The sequence below is a fragment of the Syngnathoides biaculeatus genome, chromosome 21, assembly GCF_019802595.1.
Source record: "Syngnathoides biaculeatus isolate LvHL_M chromosome 21, ASM1980259v1, whole genome shotgun sequence".
Classification (NCBI taxonomy): Eukaryota; Metazoa; Chordata; class Actinopteri; order Syngnathiformes; family Syngnathidae; genus Syngnathoides; species Syngnathoides biaculeatus.
The window spans coordinates 2266570-2290262 of NC_084660.1; the positions used below are offsets into that span (position 1 = coordinate 2266570).

General features: G+C 55.1%; 1 protein-coding gene across 13 annotated transcripts in view; it reads right to left on the reverse strand.

The window, feature by feature from the left end:
- Window positions 1-23693, reverse strand: part of arhgef40 (Rho guanine nucleotide exchange factor (GEF) 40) — a 33409-nt gene that overhangs the window by 8836 nt on the left and 880 nt on the right. For 3 of the 13 annotated variants that reach the window (XR_009793405.1, XM_061808894.1, XM_061808886.1), the window contains 40 exons: window positions 23484-23559; window positions 23251-23421; window positions 23130-23186; window positions 22984-23028; window positions 22261-22302; window positions 22142-22186; window positions 22014-22076; window positions 21832-21936; window positions 21709-21762; window positions 21610-21630; window positions 21083-21145; window positions 20971-21010; window positions 20846-20891; window positions 20111-20525; window positions 18980-19444; window positions 18772-18855; window positions 16208-16297; window positions 16004-16111; window positions 15043-15328; window positions 13979-14975; window positions 13506-13699; window positions 13273-13413; window positions 13089-13194; window positions 12919-13012; window positions 12768-12854; window positions 12125-12241; window positions 11502-11600; window positions 11300-11442; window positions 10492-10630; window positions 10292-10411; window positions 9975-10166; window positions 9439-9909; window positions 9029-9354; window positions 8649-8898; window positions 8472-8561; window positions 7682-7900; window positions 6934-7119; window positions 6339-6519; window positions 6079-6168; window positions 5905-6011 (listed from right to left, as the gene is read on the reverse strand). Coding sequence is in view for 12 of the 13 variants with exons in the window: in XM_061808886.1 (XP_061664870.1) it covers window positions 5905-6011; window positions 6079-6168; window positions 6339-6519; window positions 6934-7119; window positions 7682-7900; window positions 8472-8561; window positions 8649-8898; window positions 9029-9354; window positions 9439-9909; window positions 9975-10166; window positions 10292-10411; window positions 10492-10630; window positions 11300-11442; window positions 11502-11600; window positions 12125-12241; window positions 12768-12854; window positions 12919-13012; window positions 13089-13194; window positions 13273-13413; window positions 13506-13699; window positions 13979-14975; window positions 15043-15328; window positions 16004-16111; window positions 16208-16297; window positions 18772-18855; window positions 18980-19444; window positions 20111-20525; window positions 20846-20891; window positions 20971-21010; window positions 21083-21145; window positions 21610-21630; window positions 21709-21762; window positions 21832-21936; window positions 22014-22076; window positions 22142-22186; window positions 22261-22302; window positions 22984-23028; window positions 23130-23186; window positions 23251-23421; window positions 23484-23559 (6625 nt within the window). In the remaining variant the exon portion in view is untranslated. Of the gene's footprint in view, window positions 1-3646; window positions 3932-5904; window positions 6012-6078; window positions 6169-6338; window positions 6520-6933; window positions 7120-7151; window positions 7306-7681; window positions 7901-8471; window positions 8562-8648; window positions 8899-9028; window positions 9355-9438; window positions 9910-9974; window positions 10167-10291; window positions 10412-10491; window positions 10631-11299; window positions 11443-11501; window positions 11601-12124; window positions 12242-12767; window positions 12855-12918; window positions 13013-13088; window positions 13195-13272; window positions 13414-13505; window positions 13700-13978; window positions 14976-15042; window positions 15329-16003; window positions 16112-16207; window positions 16298-18771; window positions 18856-18979; window positions 19445-20110; window positions 20526-20845; window positions 20892-20970; window positions 21011-21082; window positions 21146-21609; window positions 21631-21708; window positions 21763-21831; window positions 21937-22013; window positions 22077-22141; window positions 22187-22260; window positions 22303-22983; window positions 23029-23129; window positions 23187-23250; window positions 23422-23483; window positions 23622-23693 lie in introns of those variants that run through there. The other 10 variants (XM_061808889.1, XM_061808885.1, XM_061808892.1 and 7 more) reach the window with 10 other exon arrangements.

Below are 23693 nucleotides of genomic sequence, written 5' to 3' on the forward strand. Positions count from 1 at the left end.
TTTACAACAGCGTCATCCCGTCGTCCCAAATATGGCAGCTGACACGGAGGAGGGGAAAGAAAGAACAAGGAAAAGCATCCGAGTTGTCAAACGCAAGCAAGCCTCAACAACTTCTTTCAGGCCGACAATTCGAGAGCCGTCGGGGCCTTTTTCCCGGTGGCGAGGCCACCTGAAAGTGGCAAGCCGGCATCAAAACGAGCATTTTGCGAGTCGCTTGCGTCTTGTCTCGACGGTGTGAAAGTCAAAGCGGGGCAAAACTCACAGAATCCGTTTCGGCCGTGGTCAAAATCAACTGCTGCGATGTCGGCGTTCCTGCTAAGCCTTCCCTTGTGGGCTTTCTATCAACCTGCATGAAAATCCAGACTTTTTGCCAGGGTGCACACAGCTTGGTAAATATTTTATTTACAACGTAAGCCCCCCACAAAATACCTCACTCAGTTGCATTCAATGGAAAGCCGGAACAAGGCTTTAAAAAAAACTGATGGACCCGAAACAGGCCGGAGGACATACCGACTGCGACGGGACGAACCCAAAATAATTCAATCCACAAACACTTTCCACCAAAGTCAACTGCAAGGTGGCCTTTTTGTGTGAATTCTGGGACTCTTCCTCCATTCCAGATTTGGCCCAAAAGAGCTCCCGTCACAAGCAGGTCACTTGGACGTAAGGGCGACCCGATTAGTCGACTTCGCTACTCCGCGTCGACAAGTGAGTTTGACCATCCGCTCATCGTGTTTTTGGCGACCTTTTCTCCCGAGCGGCCCGCTCGCGGGCACCTTTCCACTCAACCGGTCCGACTCTCTGCGGAGCGTCGAAATGCGCAAGCGGTTAGGAGACGCTTTTCTTCCGTCCGTGCGGGTCGCAGAACGACAAAAGGCGCTCGCGAATGAGAATGACGCTCTGCGCTGCTAGCTTCTCCCCGTCGAGCGAGGGCAGCGAACGTTCCCGTTCATTCGGCCAAACGTCGCGTCCAATCACGCGAGGGGAAACGTCCGTGCGATAACGACATTTGGGTTCGTGCCGCTACACGGCGCCTCGTGGCGACGAAGCCTGGTGCGTGGAAACATTGCATTAGACCAAAAATAACAGCCACGAGCAAAACACGCAACATTAGCGTCAACGTGAAACAGATAAATGCAGGTCGTTGCCACGTTGCGGCTGCCGACTGGCGAAATTCGGAAAGAGCAGATGAGCGCCCGGCTCGCCGTTCACGCTAACCGCATTCCGTCATGCTGAGTTAGGCGATTTTCGTCGGTTTCGATGCACGCGTCCAAATACGCCTCGACGCCGCTTTTCGACCCGGGTAAGGCGGCCGAGAACGGGTTCTCGTTTGCAACGAGGATGTCGAGGAACGGCTCGACAATATTGTCGACTACGTCAAAATCTTTCCCCCGCCGAAGGAGCGGACTAAATCGGGAACTTTTGTTGGCACGCTGCCGAACTTTGGTCATTTCCAGGACTCGTCGCGAAAACGCGAGCGCGAGGCTCGCTCCGGCGGATCCCGTTCCCGACGCGCCGGCTTCACAATGCCTCCTTACCGCTTTAAGAAGCGGACACCGGTGAGAATCTGAAATCGCTGTGTGCTTGCGCTGCGCGTCGAGGGTCCGATTGAGGGTCCCAAATCCTTAACTGCCCCTATACACACGCACACACACACACACACACACACACGTGTGAAGAAGAGTAGCAAAGGACACGGTCAACGTGTGGCGCTTACTTGCCTGGAGTTGCGGAGGCCTTCGGATTTCCATGTGGTGCTGGCCACATATCTACCGAGATTCCAAATGAGCGCGCCGACAGCCGACATATCTGCCGGATGAAGACGATTCTGATTCTGATTCTAATGAGCTACAGTGCGCCCGCTATTGTGTCAGCAGCCATGCGAGTCTGCAAGTGCACGTGCGTGTACGCTTGCCATGTATGTCCTGTCGACGCTGTGTGTGTGTGCGTGCGTGCGCACAATAATGGCATGAGCTGCCGCCTGCGATGCTTTGATTGTTTGCTCCACCGCAGCAAAAATGCACCAATTAATATGCAGAGAGAGCGTGAGACACACACAAAAACAAGAAAAACAGCCATGAGGGAGGGAGGGAGGGAGGGAGGGGGGAAGGGGGGTGTGGGTGACTGATGGAGAGAGGGGAGGAGAGAGAGGGAGACAGACAGAAGAGGGGGGCACGAGAGATGAAATGAAAGATTGGGAGAGGGGTGAGGCTGCAGTGGATGTTTGAGTAGGGAGGAGGCGAGCTGAGGAAGTTTGTGTGTGCGAGAAATCAATGGAAGGGAGGAAAGATTGATTTGGGAGGGAGGAGGAAGAGGACGGGGAGTGATAAATAGTGACGGCTGCTGTCCTTTTTGTCGCAGTGTCAGTGTATTGATACTGTAATACACTCCAACCACACACACACACACACACACACTCCATCACCCCCCAACAATGCTACCGTGACAACGGCTGTCACGGCGACGCCTACCGGCGCCACGCTGCCGACAATACCGAGGGCACCGAAGCGCGACGCCCCGAGAAAGAGGACGAAGGCAAAGACGGATGGATGAAAGGATGGAGCCGGGGAGGACGCGAGAGTGACGAAGGGAGGAGGTTCCGCGTCCAGAACACAAACACCCGCGCGCATCGAGCAACCCTGACTCCTCGCTCGCAGCATTTGATCTGTATGTTGACGATTATTGCCGGCGCGTTATCGGGTCGGACAACTTGTTGGAATTCGTCCCGACCCGGCCCGGCTCGTTCCGCACGGGTTTTCCTCGGACGGACGCTCACAATTATTTGGGTCATTTGTCCGCCTGTGCTGGTTTGTTTTGGAAGGCGTCCATCAATGAGGGGTCAGCGCTCGTCAGTCAGGTCTGCTCGAGAGTCGTTTGATCGAGGGCATGTGTGAGACGTACTGTATAGCGCGGAGGGGCCGGGCCGGGCCGGGCCGGGCCCTCCCCCACCCTTGCGTGTTGCTAATATGATGTAAAAAGCTAATGGCATGCAAATGTCTGTTGTCCCGGTAACCAGGGCTGAAAAATCCTTTTGATGTCTCCCCCCCCCCCATTCCCTTCACGTTCTCTTTGTTTGCCACCATCAGCATCCCCCGCGCCCCCACCTCCGGTGCCCCACCCGCCGCTCCGTCTCTCGGCCTTCGCCATTCCAGGGAGAGCAAAAAAAAAAAAAAAGTTCCAATTCCACTTTTTGTGTCGGCGTCTTTTCTTCCAGAGCCTTCCACTGAGCCGCTCATTTCCCATCGTGCCCACCTCGTGCGCCCCCCCCCCTTCCCCCATTAGAGGCAGGCCTTTATCTCATTACACATACAGCAGCCTCCCTCATTTCAGAGAATTTGATCCCTGCAACTATTTGATACTGTGCTGCGTCTATTAAACATGAGAGGGGGAGGGGGGGACGCGGAACAACTGGCTGTTCTGTGAAGAAGCCACACCACCCCGGTAACTGTTAAAAAAGAAAAAAAAAAAAAAATCTTCAAACGATCAACACCTCTTTCCTGACATGCGCACGCCTGCTTGCCCTCCCCCCACCCCCCAACACACACACACACAGGTGTTAGCTTACATCCAGTTTTAATGTCCAAGAAAAGTGTCCAAGCATGTGGTACAAGAGAGAGCCCCCCCCCCCCCCCCCCCCCCTCCTCTAGTGGCCGAAAACCAATGCCACGACACCTGCTGAAAAGTCTGACACGCCACTTGGGATGCCCGGGTCACGTGATGCAGGCAGCCACCCAACAGCAGAGCAGAACGCGCCGCGATTCTGTCCGGGTCATCCTCTTAGCGGGTTTTGTCCGTTCGGGTGACCCACGTGCAGATGTTGGCTTTTTGACGGAATGAAAGCCGTCAGCCGCCGTTTGCTTCCGTGCGGACCAGGACCAGTCGCTCAGTGGGCGCGCCGTGACGGCTACACAGCGGTTGACGGCGAGTGACCCTGGGGAGGACATGCGCAAGCGTGCGCAATGTGACAATTATCCAGTGTCACCTCAATGCCAGAAAAGTTCTTTTCAACAAGAAATGAGTCTATACTAAGAGCGGATGGTGGCAAGCAGAAGAGTGAAATGGCCTTCAGCTCGATGGCAGGAGGTCCAGTCAAAGCGGTCTATCCATTGACAGCAAACAACAGAACAAAAGCAAAAAATCTCGCATTTCACAACCTTGCAAAAAGTACATCTTGGAGGAAATTGAAGAAAGATCAGTCTTTCAGTTTACCATCACCCCCCCCCCCCCTCCCAGTATCGGGACCGAGCCCGACCGTGAAAAGGTCTCGGCGATGTGCCGGCCTCTGTTAGCGGTCTGTCGTTAACCGCGAAAGTCCAGACAATTTCCATGAAATTCTGGCCCATCTTCCAGAGTCTCAGGAGGGAGAAGCCGTGAATCACCAAAAGTGTTTGTAGCGGGGTCGGGGTCCTGCTGACCTCGACGCGGGATGCTGTGAGTCGGTGTGGAGAATACTTCAAAGAGCACCCAAATTCCCATGAAGAAACAGAGTCTGGGGTCTCTGAGGCGGGCTCTCCTACCTCCAGGGCAAAAAGCTCCTTGGTGGCAAGGCCCGAGTTCCCCAAGGCTGTCCCGGTTGGGACGCCTCTGCAACATTGCGTGGACCACCCCGGTAACTGTTAAATCATCCAAAAAAATAATCATTCTTCAAATGATCGAGACCTCTTTCCTGACGTGCGCAGGCCTACAGGCCCTCCACCCCACCCTCCTTGGTGGCAAGGCCCGAGTTCCCCAAGGCTGTCCTGGTTTGGTTGGGACGCCTCTGCAACATTGCGTGGACATCGGGGACATTGCCTTTGCATCAGCACACTGGGGTGGTGGTGGTGGTGGTGGCGGTCCCCCTTTTTTGGGGCCCACTGGGGGGGGGGGGTGTTTTCCAAATCTGGTTCCTCGAGCTCCCTGATCAGGTCTATTCAGGCTTTTCTGGAGAGGGGAGTCTATCGGGAAGTCAGTCATCAGCTTCAGGAGGAGCAGTGTGGTTGCTGTCCTGGTTGTGGAACAGTGGACAAGCTCGCCGCCCTGGGTAAGGTCCTGGAGGGTCCGTGGGAGTTCGCCCACTCAGTCCGTGTGCGTTTTGTGGACTTGCAGAGGCGTTTGACCACGTCCCTCAGGGAGACCTGTGGGGGTGGCTCTGGGAGTAGGGGGCAACAAAACCCACTGATGTGGGCTTTTCAGTCCTCGTACGACTGTCGGCGGCGTTTGGTCTGCATGCGGTTGGAGGGTCGGAATCTGTCACCGATTCTGCTCCGAACATTTACGGACAAAATTTTTGGGCACCACCGAGATGTCTTGTTTTGGTGGCGTCGGCATTGCAGTCCCCTCCCTCATCCTCATCCTCATCCTCATCACCTCTTTTCTCATCGTGCACAGGCACTCGATAAAAGCGGGATCAATAGGAATGCTAATTCTAATAATATCCGTCAACGTTAATAGAAATATGGTTGAGGTTTTTCAAAAGCAAAAGGCACACGCTACTTGTATGAGCTCCACGTACCACGACGACCGGTTAGAGCCCCACCGCTTCGACTGTTTGGGACACCTCCAAAGTGTCCGCAGTCACCAGAGACAAAATCAACGGGGGAAAAAAAAAAAAAACTCGCCGGAGCAGACAACGGAGCACGGATGTCCGGTTCGTCGCTCCGCTCCCGATTTCAGATTTCGGACTGAGCTGTGGATTTGTGCCTGCTGCGGTCTTTGGCTTTGCAATCTCATTCTTACCATATTTCTCCTATTTCACGCAAGTCGTGACGACTTCACAGCAACGTTTATATTCTCGCTGATGCCAACGTGTCTGCCAGAGCCCACAACGCAGAGGGCCTCCTGCGCCATTTTCATGTGGTTTTTCTCCCACCAAATCCCGCACGTTCGGACGGGAACCACCGAGCTGTGCGCGGGAGCGTCGCGTACCTGAGAGCAGCCGGAGGAGGTCCTCCCGGGGCCCCTTCCCGACGCCGGGGAGCCCCCGCCTTCCTTGTGGCTGCCAACCGATGACGAGTCAGAGCAGCTGCTGTGCACTGAAGAGCGCAAGAGTCGGCATGGGAGAGCGCACCGAAGACGGCGAGGCCGTCGCGCGGCCCTCACCTCGCTCCGACTCCAAGGTTTGACTCCCGCTGGCGTCCAGCAGCAGCTTGCTGGACACGCCCACGCACAGGGACTCCTTCAGACACAATTCTGCGGGCGGAAAGGGTTAACTTTGCAGCATCAGGTACAGGGAAGGGAGGAGGAGGAAGCTCCGGTCAGAAGATTTGGGGCAGAGTCGGAACAAAGTCGGCAATTGTCGACAATTTTGAACCCAAACGGGTTGTTGGGCATCCCAAAAGAGTGGTCCTCGCGACTCCCACCTGTACTGTTGATGGCATGCGTCCACAGCAGGCGGGCGACGTCCCGGGTCCAGGCCTTGCGCTGCTCTCCGTCCCGAGCCTCCAGCGTGACGCAGTCTCTGAGGCGAGGCGCCTGTCGTACCCAAACCTCAAATTTGACGCCGTCCTCGCCCACGCTCTGCGTCAGGCCCATGTCAGCCGTCTGGGCGGGTGACAACGTCACGGGGGTTAATGCCAGGCGGTGGTGGGAAGAAACCAAGTGCAAGCGCCCGCTTACGCTGCTCAAGGAGATTTCTTTTCGGGAAAACCTGACTTTGTTTTTCAACAATGCATTGTGTCTTAGCTGCTGCAGCTTAGAACCAGCAACCTCTGGCCGTCAAATATTCATTTTCACTTCTGAGGATTAGCCATGTCTCCTTTCGCGACATGCGCCACTGAACATGATTTTATGTACAGGTGGTCAGAAGTCAAATGATGGGAGCAGATAAGAGGGAAACTATGTTGGGGTTTTTTTTTTTGTTTTTTTTTTTTCAAAACAGGAAGCCGAGTATTTTGACCAGCCTTCTTCTGACCCAAATTGTCAGTACGTGTGTCGAGAGCGTGAGGAATGGTGCACCTTCATGCTGCGTTTGTAACTGTAGGTCGAGCCGGCGCTGCCTCCTCCGCTCTTGTGCTTGGTGAAGATGATGACGTGTTGGTAGAGGAAGACTCTCCTCACGCCCACGCGCTTCCGCCGGGTCCCGCCGCCGCACACCGTCAATTCGCCCTGGCGCACCAGCTCGCCGCGCTCCGCCACAGGAATCTGATGCGTGAAACGGGGGGGGGGGGGGGACTATGGCCACTGTACATCTGACGGAGTTCCTCCTGTTGCCGCGGGCGATTCTCAGGGCTTTTTAAAATGGACGATTGCCGGTCAGTGCCCGTTAAGAGTTTGGCGAATTCGGTGCAGTCCCGCATTGGGCCACAACATGCCAGAGGCAGCGCCGAGCTCCACGTGCAGTTGAATTAAGGGCAGGAAGAAGAGACAGTGAAGGTCCTCAGCGGAACTTCCCACAGCGCAAGCGGAAAACAGTACACGGCCGCTAGTATCGGTAATGGGCGATTTATGTGCCCAATTTTTGAAACATCGACATTACGCTTGTGAACTTCAGTTCACATACGTTCAAATATGCTTCGCTTGAACACGTTGGTGTCAAATGCGCAATGTTCAGTTCACTTGTCTTTTTTGTCTTGTCAGTTTTCAAGTAAACTTCAACTGTTTTTGCTCTGATCGGCTCCAGCTAACCCGCAAGCCCAACGACTGTAGAAAACGGACGCAAATGAACCTTCTTATGAAGCAGACAAAGCAGGACAGGCGCTCTCACCGGACAGCCGACGATGAGGTCGCTGGCCCTCAGGTCCTCGCCGTGCTGCTGGGCGTGTCTCAGGATGCAGAGGGCGGAGTCGGACGTCGGGTTGATGCCGCCCAGTTCCTCCAGGGCCTCGCAGTACTGCTCCAGCCTTTCGGGGGGCGCCTGCAGGCACTGAGGGAAGCGCAGAGGCGACAAGGGGGAGGCGGCGGCGGCCGCCGCGGGGAGTTTGGACTGGTCGGGGACACCAGGGATGAAGGACGAAGGAGAAGGAGGAGGAGATGGTGAGAGCGAGGAGGTGAGGTGAGGTGAGGTGAGGAAATGTAAATTCTGTCCGGAGTTGTCCATGTGAAGAAATGATTTTTCTGTACTGTCTGAGTGTTGTTATCTGCTCAGATCTGTGAAAAGTCCCGAGTTAGCGTTGTTATCTGCTCAGATGTTTTCCGTGGGGCTTGAAGCGGCGAAATTGCTCGAAAATGCCTGGCAGTCGAGGCTTTCCCCGCTCAGGGAAGGGCCGGCGGGGAATTACTTGAGCAAACAACTGCTTCATTCATCCAAATACGTACAAGGATTTCATCTCCAAATGAGCTGGCCTACGTGGGCGATTTCAAACATTTCAAACCCCAAACTTTGCCCCCCCCCCCCCCCCCGACCACCTCTGGTGCGTCAAAGCCAGCCAAATAGCGTAGAGTCGTGGCGCCGGTTGGCCGGAGTTACCGCTCGCGGCTCGTGTACCGAATGCTACGTTCACTGTTCATCTTTCCTTGTCTTTTGAGTGTCAGCGTGTCAGTTGCAGACGACTCACTTTAAAAAAGTCGGCAGCTTGCGTGACCAGCGGCGAATCCAGTTCCGGTTTGGTCCGGATGTAGTTGGAATAGTGGAGAAAGTGGTCCCGCTTTGACGAGGGGAAGAAGAAAAAAAAAAAAAAAGCATGAGGGATTTTGTGAGAAGAAAAAGCAGCTACCGCTGAGTCTTCACTCACATATTTACTGAAGCAGTCCTGTTGCAGCAAGCTTTGCACCAGCGCGTCCTCCATGGCGGGCAGAAGTTCCTGCGAGTGGAAGGTACTCAGGGCCACCCAGCACGGGAACAGGGCGTCCGCCTTCCCCCGCAGGGAGGCCGGCGTGTCCGAGAGCTCCAGCAGGGGGAGATAAGTCTCCTGCGCTCCCTTGAGAAGGGAGACGTACTGCCGCTCGCTGCTCAGCGTCCTGCACCAGAGCAGGTAGGATTTGCTGCGGAGGCACAGCGCAAGAACAAACAACGAACAAAAGAAGCAAAAAGAAAAGCAGAAGGAAGCACAGACGGGGAAAAGGTCAGCGGACCAACATCGAAGAAGAGGGCAAAGGGAAGGCCGGCAGGGACCTCTGCGTCGTAGTCCCGGCCCGTTCCGTCCCGGTTTCCCTCTCGCTCCTGCCCCGCAGCACGTGTTGCCGCGGAGACCCGGTGTGGTCTACCACCTCCTTGCTGCTGACCTCCACGCCCCTGATCAGCACCCCTCCTCCTCCTCCTCCTCCTCCTCCTCCTCCTCCACCTTGGATGGCAGCAGCCGTGCCGGCGGGGGCCGCGGGGTCCACGAAGCCCCGGCGGGCCAGCCAGGATTTGGGGGTGCGAGGGGCCAGGAGGGCCTGTAGGTCAAAACTGGGGTGTCTCTTCCTGGGGGGCTTGGGAGGGAGAGCTGCCTCTGTGGGCTGAACGGAGACAGAATCTGTTAAGAACGCCAAGGCGGCAGAGGGAAGGGGAAAAAAAAACAAAACAAAAAAGACCAGGCTCACACTTTTCTTCAAAAAGCTCTGCAGAAACTTCCCTCCGCCCACTGCCCCATCTTTTTTGGCCCCCCGCTCATCTCCTATTTTCAAGGTGGAGCAGATCTGTGGTCTGAACAGCGAGGCCAGAGACCCCCAGGACTGCAGTCCGCCCTCACTTCCCGCGGCCCCCGGGCTCCAGTCGCCCTCCGCGTCCGCGTCCCACAGATCGCCGGCGACGGGCGTCTTGGCCTTCCCCTGGCCTTGGTTTTGGGCTCGCTCGGACTGAAGAAAGCGCGGCTTCACCTGCGCTACCGTCTGCTGGTAACGCTCCACCGTGCGGCTCCAGAGATCCAGCAGCGCTCCGCCGCCCAAGTCCACGGCCAGCGAGCGGGCGTCCTGGAAACGGGACGGCGGAATGGGGGGGAGAGACGCAAGGGAGCAGATGGCGGAAGCGGCGGACGGGGAGGCGGAGGACACTTCGTCGCACCACTGCGAGGCCTGAAAGGAGACGGCCAATATTCAGGCCTACGCCTTCTCGGATTCGGCCTGGCCTCTGCGCTCACCTCGGTCAGTGTGGACAGCAGCCGCTGCGTGTTGTCCAGGGCGCTCCAGCGGTCAGACAGAGCGTGGGCCATGTCCCGAAGGCGTTCCCTGAGCGGAGGCAGTCGGGCCCGGATGTCGCTGAGGCCGACCCAGTCCAACTCGCTCCAAGCCTCCAGGTCGGTGAGCACGGAGAGCGTCCGGCCGTGCAGCTCCTGAAACATAACCGAGCCGTGCATTTCTTCACCGCCAGAGGACTGTAAGTTGGCGGTTGGTCAGAAAACAATCATCCAAAAGTCAGGACGAGCGCGACAAGAACGCGTGAACCCGAACTCCTCACATTTGCCCTCTCACGCAGCGTTTTGAACTTCTGCTGCTGGAGCGACAGCCTGCTCAGCGAGACAGGCGGGTCCCTGTAGGCTTCCGTCTGCAACTGGACTCGCTGCACCTCCTCGTCACACTGCGGAAGTCAAAGTGATTTTTTTTTTTTTTTGGTTCTCGTTACGCCAAAGCGGTCTCCCGATCGGCCGGCCCGCTCACCTTTTCCAGCTCGTCCACCAGGCCGGCCAGTCTGCTCAGCGCGTCCAGGTCGCGAGCCCTCCGGTTGGACACGCGGACCAGACGGTGGAGGGCGTCGTCCACGCTGTCATAAAGTCGGGCGGCGTCGGCGAGCGCTGCCCTGCAAGGAGCGCAGACGAGCGTGAGGGAGGGAGGGAGCGAGGAGTCGCTTGCGCTGCTCTTCTGCTCCAGCTGGTTTTGATTATTCCCGATGAAAACAAACAACTCGGTTTCCAGTCTGCAAGCTGCGGTGGTTTGTCCAACGTGCAATAAGCGTGCCCGCACAGAGCGAAGAATGCAACGTGAAATGCTGGTGTCTTGACCGGACTACACCATTTTCACAACTACCCGCGAGGCTGAAATCATTGGCCCGCGTTTGTGGGAACTGGCTCCCCCTTGCGGAGACAAAGGCATTTTCTTTTTTCAATTCAATGAAGTCAGGTCTTATCAATTCAATGTCAAGGGAGGAGAAGAGCGTCACTGTTTCAAGATCTCTGTTATCGAGGAGAGGAATTAAGGTCAGCATGACACTTTGAAATCACAGAGAGCGCGTAAAAGATGAACTAAACTAGAGGCAAAAAATGGACATACAATACAGAATATGTTTGTCCAGCTAACTAACGCCAGTACAGAAATGAAGGACAACGTGGCCAATGTGTCAAATCTATCGTGACATTTTATGACACGTCAAGATTTGCTTGACATTCAGCGGGGGCTGGACCGAACCCATTGACTGGCTCTTAACTTAAAAGGTCAAAGGTTAACGGCGGCACAAAAGACCACAGATTACCTGCAATCGGGAGACGTCCCGCGCGCGCTCTTGGTCAACCCCGCCAGCCAGGCCCCGCCCCCTCGCTGGAGCTCAGTCAAGCGGCAGTCGGCGAGGACGCCGGCCATGAGCCGCCGGTGCTTGTCCGCGCTCGCCGGAACCTCCTGAGGGGGCCACAGTCACCTTGTTTGGCGGAGGGGCCGGGACGACACCTCGCACTCACCTTGATGTCGTCGGCCGTCGGCTCGGCGTCCATCGACTGCATCGCCTCTCCCAGCAACAGGAGGGCGCTCTCGCAGCGCTGCGTCAGGTTCTCTAAGCTCTAAAGGAGAAAGGATCCCAGGTCGTGTTTTTTTTTTTTTTTTTTTTTAACCGAGGTCTTAAATTCCAAACTGAAGTCTGATACAGTTCCCGGCGCTGTACCTTGACTTTCAAATGGAATTTATTCCGCGACAGAGTTGGCGTGAAATCCACTTTCCCTGTTGAAAAGAACTGAAATGCCATCCCGAATTCTGTTCACTGCCCCTTTTGATTTCATCAAGAAAAACCGCAGTGTATAGTGTCTTTGAGGACTGTGGCCTAGCGAGCGAGGTCTAGAGTCCGTTGTGCTCCTCGTGAGCGTTCCCATTTTCGATTTGTGCATTTGACTTTTCCCCCCATTCGTTAAAATTCGTACCGTCAATTCAAAAGCTTCATTTTTTCGAGAGGGGCTTTCACCGCACTCGGGCGGCAGGACAGCCGAAGCTCGTTTGCGACGCGACACTTTGGCTCGCAAGGCAAATTTCAAAATAAAAATGTCAATTTGAGCAGCGGTTAGCATTGAGTGTGGGTTTTTTTTTTTCTTACCATCCTGAAAGAGAGCCAGTCTGAGTGGCAGTGGCTGAAGTCGCCTCCCATCTCTGTGGGCAGCTGTTGCCGCTCTATAAACTGCTCAAGAACTGCCGTTCCTCGCGACACGTGGACCTGCGACCCAGAGGGAGGGAGGGAGGGATGCACAAGTAAGCATCCCCAGTCCGTGACGTGTCCGTCGTCGTTAAAAGCAGACACTTTCGCAACCGATTCAAACATCCTCACCGAATATTCAGCACAATCTTTCTGCATTCTCACTGACCAAAATCCCACATTTGACGACGGGAAAATTAAAAAAAAAAAAAAAAAAAATGGTTGCATTTGTCAACTGATTGAAAGCACTCCAAATTCAAACTCCTCGGCTCATTCGCTCCACGGCGAGAGTGCCAACTTTTCTTCTTCTTCTTTCTTCCCTCCTTCCAAATGTACGACCCAATGGAATTTTTCCAAGTCTCACATTGTCTCGTCCGACCTTTCAATCAACTCCACAGAAGTTCAGAATCAGGTTTTCAGCACTGACATGTAATTTCACCAGAATTTGCATTCTGTCGCCGACCCGCCGGAGAATGATTGCCAGTCGTTCCGTTGAGCCGTTCGGCAAAGTCGAGCAAAGCGTTCCGCGTCATCGCTCGCTGCTCACCTCGGTTCCCTCCAGGTGACAAGAAGGCTGCTCTTCCTCCGCCAACACCAACACCAACACCGCTGCGAGACCGCCAGGAAGCAGCCGCTAAGAGGGACCGTGTAAAGTTTGGTTTTTGTTTTCAGAAACCGGTCTTGCCGTGAGCTCTCACCTGGAATAACCTGAGTGCAGAGAGGCAGCCCGTGGACGGCGGCGAGCGTCTGCTGTCGATCAACACCGTCAGACCTTTTTCTTTCGTCGCAGGCCTGCTCTTGGCACACGGATTCAAGGGGCCATCAAGCTCCTCGTGGCGAATCCTTCCAAACACCGGCGGGAGTTTACCGTGCCATTCTGTGGTAGCAGGCCAGGACGCGAGCCATCTCCTCGCCGCTGACGGAATCTCCCGGCTGCGCCACGACCAGAGCGCGTCCCAATCGGTCCACCGTGCCTGTGACGGGTGTTCCGCAAACACTCAGCTGAACCAATCGACCGGCGAAGAGTTGTTTTTTTCTGCCCTGGAGAGTACCGGTCATCCTCAGCTGGCCCGACTGGAGGAGCTCTGCGTCCAATTCCCGGAGCAACGGAGCCTCTTTGCACCAACGGCCTGACTCCGCAACCTGATCGAAGGCGGCTGATTGGCCGTTGCGGGTGAGCAAAGTTTCCGCCTCTGCCCAGATACGGGAAGGAATATTCGGTCAACGGCACGTTTTGCGGTAGAGAAGGGATTCCGGTTCAGCCCACCCGCGCCGCTGGTTGTACCGTTCTCGGACGGGCACTCCCCGTCGGACGACGCGTCCGAACAGCGCTCCTCCGCGATTGGCCGTTGCGTCGAGTCAGAGCGGGAAGTGGAGCCGGGATGAGGAGTAGCTTTCCCCTGCAGCCCGGAGCCCTCGCGGGAAGCGCCGCCGCCGGACCGAGCCCGCCCTTTAGTTCCCCTGCCCCGCCTCTTCCTCCTTAATTATGGTCAAGGACAAGTTTGCAGACAACATGACGACCGCCGGCGCACTAACGAATGAATTTCACAAAAGTGATGATGCACTTTACTCTTGAAATGATTGCGCACCGAATGTCAACGAGAACCGTGTCTAATAGCCGAGTCGCCCTAATAATTCACATGAGAGGGAAAATGCTCAAGCAGCTCTCTTTGTGATGATGTAAGAAAAGCAGCAGTTATGACACCAAAAGTGAACATTGCGAGTTGACATATGATGAGGTCATCCTGTCGGCGTTACCTCGGAGCTCTGAATGCTGGAGCTTTGGTTTCCTTTTCTCTCAGGAGCTCTCGAGTCTTCTTTTGACCACCATCCCGTGTTCGCTCGGCCGTCGAGCAATCGCGATCCGCCGCGCTGCCGCTGTCCGTCACGGCAGCGACGGTTTCGTCTGGGACATCCCGTGTCGATGTTGCAGCATCGCCGCGGTCGCTCAGTGGTTGCTCTGTATTCTCAAAAACAGAACCTGAACGGAATCCCTGACCGGAGGAGCCCTCGACGACCGTGTCGGGGAGCTGAGCGTCTTCACCTGTAAGCTGCGTCACCCTGTTCATGTCACCCTCTCCCCCAATGCCAGGCCCCCTCTCTTCAGATAGGCAGCTTCCCTGGATCTTGCCGTCTCGCTCGGTTCTTTCGCCACCGTGGTTGAAAGATTGAGTGACTCCTGGAGAAGTCCCAGGCCACAGCACAGGCTCCTCGGGGGCCGTCGAATTTGTTTGGGTTCCGGAGATCCCGCTGGAGCCAACAACGGCGTTCATTGGGCCAGATCCAACTTGCTTTCCCCTCTGCAGTTTGACGGCCTTGGCCCGCTTACAAAGAGGCAAAGTCTTGGTTTTGCATATCCCGCGCATCTCCAGGTACTCGTGTCTCGGGTCAATGTCTCCATCCGGCCCTCCTCTCAGCTCCAACAGCTCCACATAATCTCCTCCTCCGAGCCCAGGATGTCTCACGGTCCGGCCGAGCCAGTCTCCGCTGCGCCTCCGCCGGGGAAGCTCAGGCTTCGAGGCCACGCCGTCCGGCGGCAAGCTGTCATTTTCTTGCTCCTCAGCCCAGCCCGAGGAGTCTCGACTCCACCCCTCACGCGGAGCACCGTCAGACACGTCGGCCGCGGGGTCGGCGGTCAGGCCGGGTCCCTCAGATGGGTTGTGGATCAATTCGGGGTAGACGACCTCCTTCCAGGGAAGGCGCAGCACACCGTCACACGTGCTCACCAAGCAGGTGTCCAGCCCACCGTCTGAGACTTGGACAGGAGAACACAAGTTACTACTGACTGACGGATGGATTCGAGACCTCAAAGGAAGAGTTACCTTCCCTCCTGTGGCCCCGTTCTTTGTTGACGCTGTGCAGCCACTCGCTCGTGAATACAAGAGGATGCTGGGACTCGGGCACCAGAATTTCCTGAACAGTGCGCCCCCCGGAGGCCAAACACTTGAGGGCCAGCCGGGGACAACGTGCGGAGAAGGGTACCACCTGCAGGTAGAAGTCATTGCAACGCAGGAGCCTCCAGTCCAGGGTGGAGAGCTGGACCACCACTTTGTTGCCCAGGCACAGCGGCCAGCCGGAGTGGAGGAAGAGGCAGCCCAGGTACTGAGACTGCGAAGAAGCACAGAGAGTCTCAAAATGCAGGCTTCTGTCGGGCTCCCATCAAGTTCAAGCGGCGAGTCTCGACAACAGAATGATGTTTTGGAAAACTTTGAGGAGGAAGCTTGCATCGAATCAGATGTCAGATCACTTCTCTGGACCTGCTCCTTCTCTCGGACCCCGAGAACCTGCCTTGCTTCACACATCTACATTCCACTTGCATTTCTTTTCACTCCCATACAAGAGTTTCTTCCACGGTGACTCCTTGGTCCGCCCAGTTCTGGAGTCTGGCCCGTCGTTCCAAAAGTTTACCAGGTAGATACGGTAGTGTAGCTTGACTTCTGCCCTTCTCCGACTCCTTTCCAGCTCCCTCGGCTCTCAAAGAGACCACTGTAGTTTCAGCGGCTTGCATTTTTGCATTTCACGCCATTACGTCGAAGGCTTTCTCTGCCTCGAGTAAAAGGTCGAGGTCTCGGTTTCTCTTATTCCTTCTCACACATCTGGAAGGAATCATCGTCGTGACTCACCGTCGCGGTGCAGCTCAACGACGAGGGGAAAAACTGCCTCTCGAGTGCGCGATCCTTCAACGCGTGCACGTGAACTTGCAAACTCAACATCAGTGAAGTCAAACTGTGTACATGTCGATTTTATTCTCCTCCCGATGGAATTTAAAAACAGAAAACTCACACAGGCGTGCTGCTGGAGCTTGTGAAGGAGGTGCTTGGCGGGAACAAAGTAGTCCAGGAGGTAGCGGAGGCTGTCCTGCTGGTAGGTGGACTCCAGTACGGTGAACACCTGCGGGGAGGACACGGCGACCGCGCAATCTGATGGATGTCACGAGCCCTCGTGTGTGTGTGTGTGTCTGTTCCCATACGAGACTGTCCCACATACCTGCGAGAGGAGAGGAGGTGCAGTGCTTTCAAAGGGCGGGTAAAGGGACGAGAGCGCCCCCTGTACGCAGTCCTCCATGGCTTCTGATGCCTGATTGGAACAAAAGAGCTGGAATCAACTTTGGTACAGAGTCGGGAGACGGTCAAAAGCTCAGTGCTGCGGATTCTCTGCTCCCAGCTTCCTGTTGAGCATTCTGGGGAATGTCTCCCCCCCCCCTCCCCGCGCCCACCCGACCCCACCCACACAGCAGCACAGTATACGCATTTTCCAACGTGATGCGTTCAAGAGCAAAATGCAACTTTTCCTCTCACTTTCCCAGAATTTGTTTCTACGATACACACCCAGCCAGGGTAGAACGTGTGCCCGCCCCACCGACAATCCCGGTAAAGCCACAATTGTGTCAACCTTCCTTGTTTGACCTTCATCTGACATATTTGACAAATTTCACCTTCAGCTGTCACCAACTGAGATGGGGGAAAAAAAAAAAAAAAAAAAGAAGTAGCTGTTTATGTGTAAGATGCATCTTTTCAGGCGTCCGGTCTACATAATCACCGGTTTGTGAACAGATCCAGAAGGATAAACCGCTTGACCAGACACGCACCCCCCAGGAGAATTGCATCCTCAGAGAAATCCAACAATCATTTCAATCTTTGCTGAATTTGGTGCTTTAAATTGTCACGATCATCACCTTTGTGCGTTTCCGGCGTCGTGAGGAGCATTTTGACAGATTGTAACGTTCCTTTGTGTGCCTCTCAACGTGCCGGGCGGGGATGGAGTTCCAGGAGGCGGGGTGCTGCTCTGAGTGAAAAAGCGGCGAGTGGGTGTGAAGGGTCCCAAGGTTGCCAACGTTTGCGCATGATTGGCGCTTCTCAAGGTTTCCTTGTTCATTTTTTCCCCTCTCAGCATGAAGAGCAGCATCTTTGCTTCTACAAAGAAACTGGAGCACGTTTCTGACAGAGCGAAAGAAAGAAAAAGCTGCAGACGGACTCGACGTCTTGTGCGAGACGCAAGAGGGGGAGGAGACAAAAAAAAGTCTGAACGGTGGGAAAGTCGAGCGTCCGTGATGGGAAGCAGATGTGAGGAGCGTCCGCAAATTTGAGGTTTTTGCCCAGAGAAATGCCAAAGAATGCACAATGCGGAAAGAACCGCAGAATGCCGCCCGACGATACGGACAACCTCCAGCTTCCGAATTGCACCGCGAGCTGGCCCGAGACGGCCATGTCACCCCTGCTGGGTACAAGCGACTCCATTGTGTTCAACGAGCGCACGTCAGAGTTGTGGAATGGACTTGGGCTGACGTGGTCCACATGTTTTTGTTGATCAGATGGGACTCACGGTGTCAACAAAGGCAGGAAGTGTTGAGAGCAAAAGGTTCCTCCGACCGGCCCGTTTACTTCCATTTGGGCCTCCGCAGAATGCCGAAGAGCACGTGTGTTTTCCGGGAAGACGTCGCCTGGCGTGTTGCTCTCCACCCCCCCCCCAATCTCTGCTCTGTCGGGTCCAATGTGGAAAATGCGGCATCACGGCCCCAGTTGCCAAGCCTCTCCCCTCTGTCCTCTTTGCAAACACACCACTTCTGCTCTGTGCCCGAGTCTCCTCCCCCTCGGAGACGGTCGGCGACATACAGACCTGACGGGTCCGCTCTGGCGAGGGTCCTCCCAAAAGTTGACTTGGGCTCAGCCAAACAAAGAACAAAAACTGATTCAATGTCGAGACTCACCATGACAGACGGAGGATTCAAAGTCCTTTCTTAGACCGGCTTTGTCTCGGCATCCCCGCGGGGCCAGTCACCTCTCGACGGGCTGCCGGAACATCATCTCCTGAGCGGGAGCGCCTGGTCCTACGCGCTCGCCGTTGGATTTCCCAGCCTGGAAATGCCCGAGCTGCAGAGTCCTCACTCCCGCAAAGCTTTCCTCCCTCTCCTCCCCCTTTCTCTACTCAGCCAACAAGAGCACCACAGTCTCGCTTTCCAACTCAAACGTTCCATTCTTGGCCCTAGAGGGAGCTAAAATCAATGGACAACACTCAGACTGAAGCATTTTTTTCCAAGTTATTAGCAAAGGCTGAAGAGGGGAAGGGGTTGCGTTGCGGAGGATGCCGATGAGTCTCAACGGCAGCGTCTTCGGAGTCCTCGTGATCCGCCGGACTCGTCCGTCACTAGAGTGCAAATGCGGAAAACTAGTGGGCAGGTTCACCTTCACCCCGAAAAACAAAATGTCAGGTTTTTGACAGATCGAGTCTTACCAACAACGTCGAGTGGACGGAAAAAAAGCACGGCGATGTGCGTACGACAAAAAGTCAAGCAAAACCCATTCAAGAAATTGGAGGAACTGAACCATAAAAAAAAAAAAAAAAATTGATCCTCAGGCGCATTTTCGGTGGCTCGGGAGCCGACCGCAAGTGCAGTTATTCCGTACCGGCAGCCTTTCCACAACCTTTTGGACAAGTTGAAAGAAACGCTTGCTCGCTTTCAAGGAACCAAAGCGATTTCTCTCCAATCCCGTTCTCAGGCTGCAATAAAACCCGTTCAGTTTTGCAAAATGGAAAACGGAGGAACAGCTCACCCATGGGGACCAGTTCAGCGGCAGCTCTCTCGTGACCTTCTGCAATAGACGAAGCGTACCGTAAAACCGCAGGACTAAAAAACTCTGATGACAGTGGGGACAAATCAGAAGTGGCAGTTTTATTGAGAGAAACTATGAAGAGATTTGATGAAAAAGATTGAAAAATGGACTTGGCAGGGATGGCCAGGTTTCATCATCACTTTTCCACCTCAGACTTGCAGAGCCGGTCGTCGTCGTCGTCGTCTTCGTCTTCTTCTTCCTCCTCCACCTGGATGCCGTCCATGGTCTTCTGCAGCTCTTCCTTGATGCGGTTGAGCTCCAGCAGCCCGTCCTGCAGGTCTTTGCAAACGTCTCGGATCTTGGCGGCGAACTCAGTTTTGGCGCCCTTCCGCAGCTCCGCCGAGTCCTTCGCCAAGAAGAAGACGTCGAGCGCCAGGAAGAGTCCGGACATGACCCCGGTGGTGACGCTCATGACCTGGGCGGCTTTGGCGGCGCCGCCCGCCACGCTGAGGACCTGGACCGTGCTGATCAGGCTCTCCGTGTTGATGACCAAGGCCTTGCCGGCCCTTCCGCCCTCTTTCATGACGTGTTTGATGTTCTGGTTCAGATACTTCTGGGAGATGCTTTGGGCGTACTGCTCAAAGTTCCATTCCTCCAGAGTCTCCATTCCTTCCTGGTGGGAGGAAAACAAAAGGGTTGACGTACACGTAGGATCCCATCTACGCGGACAGGGTTGAAAACTCGGAACGCCCTTTGAGCCATTTTCTTATCCTTCTGAAGATCCATGTACTAGCATGCTTTGTTCACACACACACACACACACACACTGGACAACTTCAACCCAAGTACAACAACTGCGTGGGACTAATAAGCCAAAACTGTGCACAAATACCAAGTATACATCCATCAGGGGTCTCACTTGGAACGTAGAAGTACTTTTGGCTTGGCCGTGAAGAACACGCAATAACGCGCCATAAGACAACAGTCCGCAAAGACGTTTGAGCATTTATTTCATATAATTGATGAGGCGGTAACTAGTAGTGCAGCGGAAAAGGTATATTAGAAGTTTTGATTGGCTGTTCCATGGCCAAAAGTGCTACATTTCTTCCATCATTTCCAGTTAAGGACGCCCACCCCCGAAAAAAGGGACAACTTTGGCATTCTAACGGGACAACTAGATGAGATCTGTGCGCTACGAGTAATGACTGGTCAGGACAAAGAGCATCAAAGAACGTGGACCCAAAGCTAAGTATCAGCCCTGAGGAAGAAACCCTCAAAAGGGCTTTCCACGAGGCAACCGATGCGGCACGCGGCCGTCGGCTCCGGCTTCAGGCGTCACCTGTAAGAAGTGGAGACAGTCCTTGATGTCGTTCATCTCCTCCTGGTAGTCCTGGATCATTTTCTCCACTTTCTTGCGGTCCGTCTTGGAGTGCACAGTGTCAGTGATGTTGGCCGAGGCCGAGGTCACGCCGCCGGCCGTGGCCACGCCGATGCCCACGGCCGTGACGATGAGCGACGTGCCGGCCGTGAACGGGGCCAGGACCAGTCCGGTGATGGTGGTGATGGAGCCGGCCACGCCGGCCACGCCGCCGCCCACGCTGGCCGACACCGTCTTCTTGTGGAAGTCGTCGGCGGCGTCGGCCAAGGTCAGGAGCTGGAGGATGCGCCGCTGGAGCGAGGCGCCGCGTCGGTTGAACAGGTCGACGAAAAGGCGCGCCGCCATGAACACGCGGTCCGCCGCTTCTTCCGCCGACCTGACGGTCAAACGGCCAGCGCAGCTCTTGATGGCCTACATTTGATGCCACTCGCCCCAAAAAGCATTTGCACGTTTGAGATCTGGCTCATCTGGGTACTCCTAACGCGAGGAATGGCGGAAAGACTTTCTTCCCCGGAGAATCTTGGCAATGTCGATTTCAGATGATGTCCAGGTATGTTAACTTGCTGATTGGATGAGGAGTTGAATTCCCCAAAAGATCGAGAATACCGCTTGCGACTAACCAGCTCTCGCGTGCCTTTTTGGTTTGAGGAAGCCTCGGCGTTCTGCGCAAATAAATAAATAAATAAGTTCACTTACTCTTCGGACTGCTGGTCCTGGACGGTCTCGTTCCACTCTGTCCAGCCTGAGAGCAAAGGAGAAAGAACAAACTTATGGGCCGGGATCCGCCGGGAGCTCATTTGCTCGCCGTCAAACGCACGCACCGTCGACCGTTCTCCACCACGCTAAGAGTCCGTCTTCATCCTGGAAAAGACGCACGTGTGTTTTTGGCACGCCGCTCGGCCACGCGCTGCAACTAGACGGGAAATACTTCACCTCCAGAGGGTCCAAGGCGCCGGCAGCCACGTCGACCATCTCGAGCGTCTGGACCTCCGCCTCCTGCCGAGGCGAGCCGAGAGCCAGGAGTCGAACAACGCAAATGACAAGAGGCGCGCGACGTGTCCGCTTCGAATGGGATTGTCGGAAGATGCAGGCGGTGTCCAAACCCAAGGCCCCGGGGCCGGAGCCGGCCCGCCACGAGATTTTTACGTGGGCCGTGAAGGCAAATCACGTGTCAAAATTCTCTACCAGAATTTCATAGTCAAAAATGAGATATTGCAAACGTTTTTCCTCTTACCAAACGGCGTTAACCTTGACAACTGATTCCAAAAGGAGTTGCTGTATTTCATGTGCGAATATGATGAGGCGCTGAAAGATTTTTCGGCTCTCAAAGTCAAAACGGCCCACTGTGGGGAAACTAACTGCGACAAAAGTGAATGCGACACCCGCGCACGACGGGACTCGTGGAAGTTTTGCCCTCCTTTCGAAGATGAGCGCGTCACCGCGTGGAGCAGGGGGGCTACCTGAGGCCGAGCGTCCGAGTCCTGCGGGGACCAACACAAAGCGAATGAGAAGCCGTACGCCCGACTAGAAGAGCAGCGAGCGACGCGCTCCACTCGTACCTTGGATCCGGAGCCAAAAAGTGCAGCGGGAAGAATTCGTTTGATTCTGAAGGTCTGCGAGGCCAACACACAAACAAAAAGTAGAGCGGCGCAAAGGTGACATCTGGCTGACTCCCCACAAACCTTCTTTCTCGTCTTTGGCCTCTCGCTCGCCGGGCTCTTCGGCACCGCGTCGTCGTCGTCGTCGCGGACGGAGGACGCGGCGTCGACCTGGGGAGGCTGCGCGTCCTGATTAAAAGACAAAATTGAAGCCACGTCGTCAGGTCAGTGAAACGCAGCCAGGCTGCGGGAACCCCCAGATTCACCTTTGGAGGCCGGGATTTGAACGGGTTGACCTTCTGGATGACACTCAAAATCATTCCGGGGTTCTAAAGTCAGGACAAAAATAAAATGAAAGCAAAGCACAGCAAGTTGAGCGGCGAGAGCGGCGAACCTGTTTCCCATCCAGTTCTTTCTCGGGGATTTCTGCACCTTCACCCTGAGGTGACCGTCAGTCCACGCTTAGCACAGTCACCGACATTTTCATTCACTTATGCCGGGGCGAGGTCAAACCTGTGTTGGAGACTGGACCGGCTCGTCTCCTCGTGGCTTGTTCTGCAGATTAGAGTCCACCCCCACCCCAAGGAAACCATTAGGCCACCAGAGAACGCCGTCATTTTGGGGAGTTCAAGAGGACCGTGCGTGGCTTTTGTTTTGCTCAAGGCGGGACGTCATCGAGCCCGATTGTGGCTAGAGTTGCCTTTTTCCACATCGGACCGTGCGACAAAACGCAAACTGCGCTCGTTTCAAGAGCGGTGACGTCACAAGATTGCCCGAAAACGGCAGTCTGGTTGCGACGGGGACTTCAACCCGAGTCTAACGCAGCATGGATTTGGGAAATGGGATGATGGGTTGCAGAGTGCCGTTTTGTTCTGTTTTGAAACCAGTTTTTGAACAATTTGATGACTCCTCCACGTCCAGCATCTCCTGGACTCTCTTTGGTTTGGTCTGCTACGGGAGCAAGGCCCTTTTCCTATTGACTGACATTTTTTTTTTTTTTTTTTTTTATGATAGGCGCAGAATTTCGGACGTTTTCCAAGTAGATGCGTCAAAATGACCGTCGGCACAGAAAGCATCGCGCTTGCAGATGCGACATTATTGGCGAGAAGAGCGGCGTGGCCAGTCCGATCAAAGGGTCCGGAACTTAAGTCATCAAGTGTTTGCAATTTCACGCTCTCTTTCCATCAAGACGCTTGGCCACAAATTGACACGTTGCTTCTCTCAATTCCTTTTTACCTGCTCAGTGTCTGTTGTCAGTTTCGAAGAGTCTGCAGCCTGTGGCTTTAAAAACAAACAACAACAACAACAACAACAAAGCAAGGACTTCCCAATTTGATCCAGCACGCAGTGCTTGGAAGCTTTGCGCTCGTGTCTTTTGTCACCTGCGATGAAGTCTTGAAGGGGTTGACTTTCTGGATCACTCCCATCACTCGAGACCTCTAACAAGAAGACGCCGTCATTAGGAGTCACTTTTGATTGACTGGCACATATGCGGGCTCGCACCTTGGACTTGGGGAGACTTGCGACTTCCTGGTGGTTGCTTCCCTCCAAGGGAGCGGGGGCAGGCGTCAAGCCGGCACACCGCGGGGACGCGTCCGCGGCGCTTACCTGCAGACTCGGATCCGCGCCCGCATCCGGCGCATCCGGGCTGGGCGCGACTGGATCGCTGCGCACCTGTCGGCGAACGCGGGTCAACCGAAGCACGACCGCTCGACCGGCACCGAAGCAGAACCTACCTGCTTGCTGGGCCTCGGCGGGAGCGGCGGGGTCGATGGCCCCGGCGAGCCCTTTTCCTTCCTGAACACGTTCATGCTGAAACCCAAACGCCTCAAGTGTTGCAAATTAAGGCTGCAGTCGCATCGACTTTCGACCTTCTTTGAAAAATTAAAAAAAAAGGAAGTTTGCCTCCTCCTTTCTTTTCCTTAAATCAAGCTACTGCGCCGCAA